Here is an 11242-nt window from a genome sequence, read left to right as displayed (position 1 = left end):
ATCTGGATGTTTATGACTGGACTGCATTTGATCATATTTCTACTTGATCAGAGTTGACCTGACATTGAATAACAAAACAGCAACTTCACAATACTAATGAATGTTCTATTAATAAAAATCATTCTAACTTAACATAAAAATAAAAACTTTGTAGTTTGGCTTTAATTAAATTTACTGTGACAGATAGTACACTAATCTCTGTTTGTTAGAGCTAGAATGTTGTATGTCACTATATCACCTCCACCCATTTCTTTCCACTTCAGTTATCTCTATTCTTTTTATCACTTAGGCTCTCCTCATTAACCATTATACTTACTCTCTCCTTTTGCAGAACATCAACAGTCGGGAGTTTACTCCACTCATCTTTTTTTTTTTTTTTTGCTGCATTTGTATGTTGGTACTAAATACTACTAAATATAACCTCACTAATCCCAGAGATGGTCTAGGAGGGCCATGGACGCTATGCATGTCACTTCTTTCTCTTCGTTGATCCATGAAAACAAACAAAAAAACTAAGTCATTGTTATTTAACCCCAGGTCGTCTTTGCTCAAGCAAACTTGTTATCAAAGGTATTCCAGTCATGATCATCCTGCCTTTTTTATTGGAATGTATAGAACTTCATTATCCAATATGTTGTTTCCTTATTTAAGATGCAAAGTTGTAATTTTAGAGATATTTGGCTGCTATTTTCAGCTGGCTCATGACTAATGTGGTCTTTGCTTATTTGAAATGCAAGGCTGTTTGCAATAGGCTGAATGATAAAGAGGCTCTTTGTTGGTTTGAACTAAGTTGAAGTGGTTTAAGTGCCCCTGATCACTATCTGTCAATTTTACTGATCTTTGTGATAATAAAAGTTATGATAATAACTGTCAAATGCAATGCTAATTTATTCACATTGAGTGGCTGTGTGGTAAGTAGCTTGCTTACCAACCACATGGTTCCGGGTTCAGTCCCTCTGTGTGGCACTTTGGGCAAGTATCTTCTACTATAGCCTCGGGCCGACCAAAGCCTTGTGAGTGGATTTGGTAGATAGAAACTGAAAGAAGCCCGTCGTATATATGTGTGTGTGTGTTTGTCCCCCCACCATCGCTTGACAACCGATGCTGGTGTGTTTATGTCCCCGTAACTTATCGGTTCGGCAAAAAGAGACCAATAGAATAAGTACTAGGCTTCCAAAGAATAAGTCTTGGGGTCGATTTGCTCGACTAAAGGTGGTGCTCCAGCATGGCAGCAGTCAAATGACTGAAACAAGTAAAAGAGAGTATCATTTTGTGCTGAGGTTTCAATGGCGTGCTTGTTTGTTTTTAGAATTACAGTGTACGGTATGTGTGAGAGGCTGAATATGGTCAGTCTGTACATAAAGCAGGTATATTTGGGTTGGATATGACCAGTTTAAATGCTAGAGAGTTAAATAGGCTAACACTAACTTAATTATTGTTTTTCATGAAGATGATGTCTAAGTAACTCAGTGAAATTTTTTTACTATAATAATAAAAGTTGTGTAGAACAACTATTGAAAATCAGAAATAGAAAGGTATTTAATCTTTAATTCTCAATCATAATTACCATTTCTACACTGTTTTTATAGAAATATTCCACTTGTTATGCAACAAATTTACTCTTTTAGCATATCTATAAATTAAACTTTCCATAAAACTTTCTATGTATACAACATATAGAGCTATAATTTTCTATGATTTATTGTTGATGTTTAGGTCAGTCTTGGTCATACATGACTATGATTAAGGATGTTCCAGACATGACCATACTATCAGGGCCTGCATTATCCAATGTATCCTTATTTATTTAAGAGAGTAGGGCATGATGTGAGATAGATTTAACTGTTACTTTTTGCAGATTAAGCACCAATTATTTAGAGACTACTAACCTCAATGACTGGACTTTAGCAGGCTACATCTACAGGCGTTTTCCCCTCTTAATAATATAGTAAGACATTTTCTCTTTGCTATTTCTTACTTTAACTTTTGATATATATTTTACTATAATTAGCTCTGCTGCTTGTATTTATTTACTTGCTACAGCCAAGATTCCCACCTCTTACCACATATTTTCACTACCTATCATTTCAACAGTCTACATATTTCAATGTAATTCCTTATACATAGCTTCTTTGTATGCTACTAACCTGTACAGTAAATTATTTTCTTCTATTTCTTATTGTTGAAGTTTAATATATGTTCACTATTGTTGGCATTATATCAAAACTAAGAAAATAAGTAATCCATATTGTTTATCATTTTTGATACACAATATTTTTTTTAATGTCATTTGTTTTAAAATTCTATTTTTAGGTAGAAGAAAATCGCATTCAAGTATTACTAGTAAAAGCTGACAACAGCTCATGGTACCCAGCATTGAATACTGGTTTAGAAACATTTGAAGGAGAATGAAGAGGAAACAAAAATGGAGACTTTGAACACTATGGTCATTTCTGATTCATAGGAGTACAACTAATGCTGGCATTTCAGATTTACAGTCCAATGCATGCCAACATGGAAAACAAACATTAAATATATAATAATTTACAATATATAATGATTTATATATATATATATCATTATAATTATTATTGTTATTCATTCAGCTATCTATTTAGCAGTATGTTATTGCAAAGTTAAGAAATCCAATTGTTCAATTCTGTTTACTCTTGCTCTAAATCTCGAAAATTCCATCTCTTCATTTGTTTTGTTTTGTTACCCGCTCTCTTATCCAAATGTTCCATTCTTTCCTTGACTGTAGCCCTAATTCTCAAAAATGTCACCGCTCTCTCTCTCTCTCTCTCTCAGTTTTGTTACCCACTTGCTTTCCTATGTTGATTGTTAATTAGTGGCTCACATCAGCTTCAGCTAGGGAATAGGGCAGTCATAATGTTTTGCCATTCTTGGTGCACCTTGCTAACCCACTCCCACCACCTATACCGGAAGTTTTTCTTCTGTAACCTCTACGAGATGTCCTTCTCCTGAGCACATCTAATGGTTACCTATATGCAACGCTTTCCCCCCTCCCTTCCCCTCCATCCCTGTCTAGTGTCTATCTCCTGTTAAAGCAATTATAATGATGAAGTGTATGCAGGTTGAAGCCTATTTGTATGTTTACAATGTCTGCTTAATGCACATGCAAGCTTTCTTTTGAGATGCACAATGCTGCTGTCCCCCATCCCAGGGTCTTGCTAGCCCACACATTTCACACCCTCAGAGTTGGCACATTGAAAGGTATGTCTGGTGAGATTGTTGAGATGCTTGAATGGAAGTGTGTAGATTTGTGTTGCATCCAGGAGGTAAGGTGGAAAGGAAGTTCTGCTAGGTTCCTTGCAGGCAAAGAACATAGGTATAAGATTTTCTGGGTAAGGAACAGTGATGGGGTGGGGGTGGAGTATACACTTTGCTGAGAAATGGGTTGATTAGGTAATTGAGGTAGTCAGAGTCTGTGATAGAATACTTAAGGTTAGGCTAGTGCTGCAAGCAACCATTATCTCAGCCTATGCCCTTCAGCCAGGACAACCTGATGAACAGAAAAACTGATTTTATGACACAATGTTGCAGACTACCTCATCAACGAATGACAGAGACCTTTTCTTTGTGGCAGGCATGTTAGACAACATCCAGGGAGCTTCTATGGTGTGCATGGTGGCCACAGATTTGGTTCCCATAATGAAGGAACCAGGCTACTGGAATTCTGTGATGCAAATGATCTTATGATCTGTAATAACTTCAGGAAACTTGCCAGTCATCTGTTCATCTACCAGTCTAGTGGGTACACCAGTCAAATTGACTACAGTTTCACTGGGAAATGAGAAAGATGGTTACTTATAAATGCCAAAACTTTCCCTGGTGAAGTATGCACCCACAACATAGTTTAGTAGTTAGTGACTTCAGGATCAGGGCTAAATGCTGTCCAGAAGACGACCAGTGTGGAAAAGAAGGATCTGGCAACTTAAGAATCCTCTGAATGAACAAAGATTTAGAGATGTATTACTTGAAGTTTTTGACGAAAGCAAGGAGGATATAGCATCACATAATGCGGAAGACAACTTGAGGTTCCTGTGGGACAACCTGTTGAGGGCTACTGACCAGATTTGTAGCTGGTGCAAAGTCCCCTCTCGACCTAAGGTGACATGGTGGTGGAACAGTGTAGTTGACAAGGCCATTAAGGAAAAGCAACAGGAATGGAAGGATTGGAAGTGTGGTGGTAGCAGGGTATTAGATAGCCAAAAGGGAAGCTAAGAGACAGGTTTACTTAGCCAGAAGAGAAATAGATAAGAAAAAATTTGCCAATGTTCTGCATCATGAGGACCAGAGACTTATGTTTTGAATTGCAAGATTGTGAGAGAGAGAAAATCACGATGTCATAGGAGAGAAATGTGTCCACATAGATGATGGCTCACTTGCCTTTAATGATGCTACAAAGAGAGAGACTTGGAGATGCCACTATGAAAGGTTGCTAAAGAAAGAGAATGAATGGGAGAAAGAGAGTCTGCCAAATGTCAACCCAACAGAGGGACCAGCTATCCAAATTGACAGTACCTTGCAGAAAAGGCATAGGTAGAAACTCCATAAGATATACCTGGTGTAAGCTATGGACACATAAGAAGTGCAGTAATATCAAAGGAAGGCTAACTGGGAAAATAGTTTTTGTGAGCAGAAGATGCACAGGTGCAATAAACACCAAAAATTTACAGAAAACAGATTCTATCACATGTCATGGCAAGCTTGAGGTAGTAGATAGCTTCCATTATCTAGGTGACCAAATCAGTTGTTGGGGTGGATACTCTGGGACCATAGCTGCTAGAATAAGAACAGGCTGGGCAAAGTTCAGAGAGCTCCTACCTCTACTGGTAACAAAGGGCCTCTCACTGAAAGTGAAAGCTAGACAGTATGATGCCTGTGTGTGAACATTCATGCTACATGGCTGTGAAACATGGCCTATAACTGCTGAAGACATGTGTAGATTTGAAAGAAATGAAGCTAGTATGCTCCGCTGGGTGTGTAATGTCAGTGTGCATGCACAACAGAGTATAAGCGCTTTGAGAGAAAAGTCGGACATAAGAAGCATCAGATGTGGTGTGTAAGACAGATGACTGCACTGGTATGATCATGTGATGCATATGGATGAGGACAGCTGTGTGAAGAAGTGTCACACCCTAACAGTGGAGAGAACCTGTGGAAGAGGTAGATCCAGAAAGACATGAGATGAGGTGGTGAAGCACAACCTTTGAACATTGGGGCTCACAGAGGCAATAACAAGCAACCAAGGCCTTTGGAGATATGCTGTGCTTGAGAAGACCTGGCAAGCCAAGTGGGATTGTAATCATGGCCGATGCCAGTGTTGCATAACTGGCCTGTTTAAAAGCACCCTCCAATCATCAGGTGATACGCCATGCTTGTGAAGATCTGTTGAACTGAGTGAAATCGATGTCAGTGCTGGTGTCATGTAAAAAGCAACATTTGAGCATGGCCAATGCCAATACCAGTGGCACCTATGCCGGTAACATGTAAAACGCACCATTCAAGCTTGGCTGATGCCAGTGCTGTCTGACTGGCACCTATACCAGTGGCACATAAAACGCACCCACCACACTCCCAAAGTAGTGCTAGGAAGGGCATCCAGCTGTAGGAACCTTGCCAGATCAGACTGGGGCCTGGTGCAGCCTCCCAGTTTACCAGTTCTCAGTCAAACCATCCAGCCCATGTGAGTATGGAAAGCAGACATTAAATGATGACAATGATAATGATGATGATGATATAGCATCAAGCCTGCAAATGAAATCTATCAGAGCCATTGTTTATCAAGTGTCATATCTGAAATACTGATTATGTTCAATCATAAACATTTGGTCTTTCTTCTTTCTTTTTAGATACATCCAGACATGTAAAAGCAGTCTTAGAATTTGTGTGTTTTCCCACTCAAGTATATTCCGAGATATATTGACTTCATACATTAGCTCAAGGTCTGAAATTTGTAGTGGAATAGTCAATTGAAATAATTCTAGTACATAACTGCTACTTCTTCCATTGATGTAGAAGGTGTGAAAAGCAAAATTAATTCTGGGAGAATTATATGCCTGAATGTAAAGGGCTGAAACTAAATAGTAATGGCATTTAGTCTGATGAAGCACTAGCATACTTGCTATTTTAGTACCACTGTCACAATAATCTAATTGTGTGTGTGTGCACATATTCTTCCAATTAGGTTCATTTGGCAGGGTCTCAATTCATGCCTAATCTAACAGACTCTCCTGGTATTTATGATTGTCAATGATATAATGTTTGTATAGTATTACTGTATAATGTAGTAGGCTACAACACTAAATATTGAACAGTTTTGTCCCTCAGAATTCAAAGATCATATTTTGCCTGAGTTAAAATGGATACATTTTCTGAATTAATGAATGAAATAAATATTAGGCACACATTCAGGTGATTCAATCAACTTAATCCTTCTGAGAATTTGTGGAATTTTGCCAATGTAAGAAAACATTCTTATACACTTATATATAAATTCTAAATGATAGATGAAGACTGAGAATGAATACTATAAATTGTTTGAAGTTCCAGTAGGAATCTGACAAGCTGGATTTGATGTGAATTCTTGGCAAGCTTACTCAATGAAAAGTTTTCATGTTTTGGATTATTTTCAAGTTGAAAACTGTATGACTATGTGGATATTCACCCCTTCCTGGAATAAAGAAATAGAAATTTTGTTTTTGCTACGCATGCTAATGTGCAGGGAATTCACCACCACTACCATCACCAAAAAAATAATAAAAAAGTAACTTTACAAAAACACAGTATAAACTTAGAAAACTGAAAATAAATTTAATAGGCAAGTATATATATTTGTCAAATGGAAAATAATAACACAATTTTAACAAGTAAAAACATTCATTTACCAGAAACAAACAATAACATTAACAACAACAACTTTTTCACTGGTGTTGGCAGTCAAAGAAAACAACTGGCTGTTACTGAACTAGAAAACAGTATAGCAGTTGATTGTCACTAAAGAAAGTGCTCCTTTGTCTGTAGGATTCATGCAACAACAAAGAGGTAAGTACAATCTCAAGAGCTGACAAGGCAGCCAGCAGAGAAGAGAGGACCAAGAAGCTAAGAGCTTCATCCCCATATTGGAGAGGAAATGGAGTCCACTGAAGGGTAGCAAAGCAACTGGAAAAAAACTAATAAACACACCATGAAATCTCCAAACAAGTGTGCATGACACAAGAGAAGGTTGCTTCCACAGAGGCCCTCAACGTTATATTGATCCGAAAAAATGATTGCCCATGCAATTTAATGTATAGCCTATATATAACCGACCAAATAACAAGTTGACTGAATGTGAGATAGGAAAGCAATACCACACTCACCTAAACAAAAGACTTTTGGTGAAGAGTTGTATTAGAACATCTATTCACATCCTGGGTGTAACATGTTTTGTAAGCATGACTGGGTCCTGGCGGCAAATAACCGTATGAGGGATTTTTTTACCCGAGATGTAGGATACTTCACAGTTCGACTGACTCAAAATGTGCTCATGGACACTTTTGGACAGGGAAGGGTAGTCTCAACCTGGGTGGCCCCATCTCGCTCGTCCGTGTGAAGAAAGCCTTTATTTGGAAGATAAAAAAAGACATTAAAAAAAGATAAAACATACTCCTACTGCCATGAAATTAAATAAAACAAGTATTTTTCGATGAAATAAAACATTAGTCAATTAGACAAAATAACACAATACAATAAGTGCAACAAATACGTCGCAAACTGGGTAAGTGCTTCGACGATGTCCTTAAGCATATAACGGAGAGCAGAATGATACCTCTCTTTTTTCTCTGCCTCTGTCATTAAAATCCCATTAAGTTGTATCTGTTTTTATGCCTTGTCTCCACTGCATCATTTGTTGACACCACAAAGCATTTCTATCATAAGGCGTTGAAACTGATCTTGCAACAGCTGATGACGGTTGAATTTTCGGTTTTGTTTCGTTCGTTCTGTCTGTTATGTGCCTTTATCACTTACGCCTATTCCTTACATTCATGATAACCAACATAACTTCTCTCTCTCTCTGTATTGATATTAAATTTAAACATGTTATAGATATATATTGTATGACATCCATCATCCCTGATTTTTATATAATATATATTTGTACACTCCTACACATCTTATATGTAATTCGTTTTACATGTTGGTATACATAACTGGGCCCTAGTGGTAAATAAAATAAACGGATTATTGACCTCGCAGAATCGTTAGCACGCCGGACAAATAGCTTGGCAGCATTACCTTCCGTCATTACCTTTCTGAGCTCAAATTCTTTGTCTTTCGTTCTTTCGGGGTTGATGAAATAAGTACTAGACAAGCACTGAGATCGATGTAATCAACTTGTCCCTTACCCATAAAATTCAGGCCTTGTGACTATTGTAGAAAGGGTTATTGTAAATGTGCTTTCGTGTGAATGGACGCGTTTTTCAGACCTCCCCGAGAAAATCAAATTATTACCAAATTTCCCTGGGTGATTGGATGAATTTTTTAAAAACTATTTTACAAATAGGGTACTTTGGGACATGTGACCCTATATTTGGGATAGATGAAAATCTGTCTTTTTGACAGTATTTAATTATTCCTGGAAAATTTTCTTGTATTTACATTTTACCAGAAGAGATGAGAACAAAAAGAAAATTAGTGCTGAATAAGCCTCTCAGCGAAGTAATTTTCAAATACACTAAAATTAATAACACAAAAAGAAAAACGAACAAAAATGTTAAAGCAAACAGATGCACTTAAAAATACTGTCACAATGTGACATAAAGAAACATAAATTTGCCCGACATAAAAGCACTTATTCTATCGGTCATTTTTTGCCGAACCGCTAAGTTACGGGGACGTAATCACACCAGCATCGGTTGTCAAGCGATGTTGGGGGGACAAACATATACACACAAATACATTATATATATATATATATATACGACGGGCTTCTTCCAGTTTCTGTCTACCAAATTCACTCACAAGGCTTTGGTCGGCCCGAGGCTATAATAGAAGACACTTGCCCAAGGTGCCACGCAGTGAGACTGAACCCAAGACCATGTAGTTGGTAAGCAAGCTACTTACCATACAGCCACTCCTGCGCCTATATTCATTTAGTTAGTTTTTTAAAAAATTATTTTTAATGTTCCAATATATTGTTTAATGTCCCTGCTTTCCGGTACATTCCAACATGTTTTTTTAACCTCTTCCATAACACACTGTGGTATGTCTGAACGTTCCCTGGTGGAAAAAAAAAATTAAAAGGATTTGTAGATCGGCAGAAATGTTAAAGCAATGTTTATTTATGCACCTATGCACTTTCGGTTTAAATCTCTTCAAAGCATTATTACTATGTGGCAGTCCAGGGCTTCTGAGAACATGTGTTGTAGTATTTGTTCTGGTCCTTTAAGCTCTGAGTTCAAATGCTGCCGAGGTCACCTTTGCCTTTTATCCTTTTGGGGTTGATGAAATAAGTACCTGCCCAGTACTGGGGTCAATGTAATCGACAAATCCCTCCCGTAAAATTGCTGACTTTGTGCCAAAATTTGAGACAATTATTACTATTATTATTAGTTTGCCATTCATCCCTTCGATTAAATAAATACCAGTTGAGTACTGGATTCTATGTAAACAATTTACTTCCTCCCCGAAGTTGGCTTTGTGCCAAAATTAGAAATCATCATCATCATCATCATTATTAAGGTGGTCAGCTGGCAGAATCGTTAGCGCGCCGGGCGAAATGCTGAGAGGTATTTCGCATCGTCGCTACGTTCTGAGTTCAAATTCCGCCGAGGTCGACAAATTAAATACCAGTCAAGTACTGGTGTCGATGTAATCGACTATCCCCTTTCCACAAACACCAGGCCTTGTGCCTATAGCAGAAAGGACTATTATTATGGAGGCGAGATGGCTGAATCGTTAGCACACCGGGCGAAATGCTTAGCGGTATTTCGTTGACTTTGCCTTTCACCCTTTCGGGAATCGATAAATTAAGTACCAGTTGAATACTGGAGTCGATATAATCGACTATCCCCCTCCCCCAATTTCAGGCATTGTGCCTATAGTAGAAAGGATTATTATTATTATTAAGGAGTTAGTAGAATCGTTAGCACGCCGGCGAACAAAATAGTTAGTAGCATTTTGTCCGTCTTTACATTCTGAATTCAAATTCCGCTGTAGTTGACTTTGCCTTTCATCCTTCTACGGTCAATAAAATAACAGTTGAGCACTGGAGTCGACTAGCTTCCTCCTTCCAAAATTTCAGGCCTTGTTAATTCAGTAAAAAAAAAAGACTGTTAATATTTAGGCGATGAGCTGGCTGAATCGTTTGTATTGGACAAAACACCTTGCAACATTCAGTTATGGCTCTTTACGTTCTGAATCCAAATCCCACCGAGGTCAACTTTATTTTTAACCCACCCGCTCCTTGCACTCGAGGCTAACACTTCTCCGGCTCAAATTTGGCACTGTCATGGTATTAGCTGTCAGAAGTGAAAGTAGAAAAATCTGACAAGGAACGTTACTGCTGGTTTGAGTTGATTCTTTGGCTACTGACTCGCCGGAGCTATCTCTCTCTCTCTCTCTCTATCTATCTATCTATCACTTGTCCACCTTCGTTTGTGTCCGTAGAATTTATCAAATTAGAAAACGCAAATTTAATATAAAAATATATTTTCTGAAATTGCAAATTATTAAAAATATAAAAATATAATTTTCAACAGAGAGAATTTATCAAAATAGAAAACAAATGAAGTTTGAAGTTAAGTTTTTTTAAAAATGTGATACTTAAGCTCCGTAGATATTTATACTCTGTAATGTTTCAAACGCATGGATATAGGTGTCGAATTTGTTCCAATAACTTTTCGAAGATTTCGTCCTTAAATTCATAACGCCACATGAATTCAATCAGATGCGACTGAATTAAATTTCGGGCTGTTTCATTTTCTCTTTTGTTGCGATTCTTTACATGCTTCCATAAGCATTCTATGTGGTTGGTTGTGGCAAATGTTACCGGATCAACAAAATTTATAGAATGATTTACAGTCAAATGTCTATATCCTAGCTGATTGAGCGTATTATATGAACGCCAGAGGTCAGAAATTATAGTCGTACCAGGCAATATACGCTCTTGTAGATAGAGAGATAAACAGACAGATAGCTCCGGCCAGTCAGTAGCCAAAGAATCAACTCAAACCAG

At 37.6% G+C, this 11242-nt stretch overlaps 1 protein-coding gene across 2 annotated transcripts in view; it reads left to right on the top strand.

Moving 5' to 3' along the window:
- LOC106872334 (uncharacterized) overlaps positions 1 to 2693 on the top strand; it is a 30687-nt gene extending 27994 nt beyond the window's left edge. Inside the window, exons 4-5 of one of the 2 annotated variants that reach the window (XR_001409758.2) lie at positions 1859 to 1948; positions 2314 to 2693. Coding sequence is in view for 1 of the 2 variants with exons in the window: in XM_014919280.2 (XP_014774766.1) it covers positions 2314 to 2412 (99 nt within the window). In the remaining variant the exon portion in view is untranslated. The remainder of the gene's footprint in view (positions 1 to 1858; positions 1949 to 2313) is intronic. The other variant, XM_014919280.2, reaches the window with a different exon arrangement.
- The last annotated feature ends 8549 nt before the right edge of the window (positions 2694 to 11242 follow it).

This window comes from Octopus bimaculoides, chromosome 4 (assembly GCF_001194135.2).
Source record: "Octopus bimaculoides isolate UCB-OBI-ISO-001 chromosome 4, ASM119413v2, whole genome shotgun sequence".
Taxonomy (NCBI): Eukaryota; Metazoa; Mollusca; class Cephalopoda; order Octopoda; family Octopodidae; genus Octopus; species Octopus bimaculoides.
Note: the sequence above shows the minus strand (reverse complement) of the source record. Positions and strands in the feature narration are given on the sequence as shown.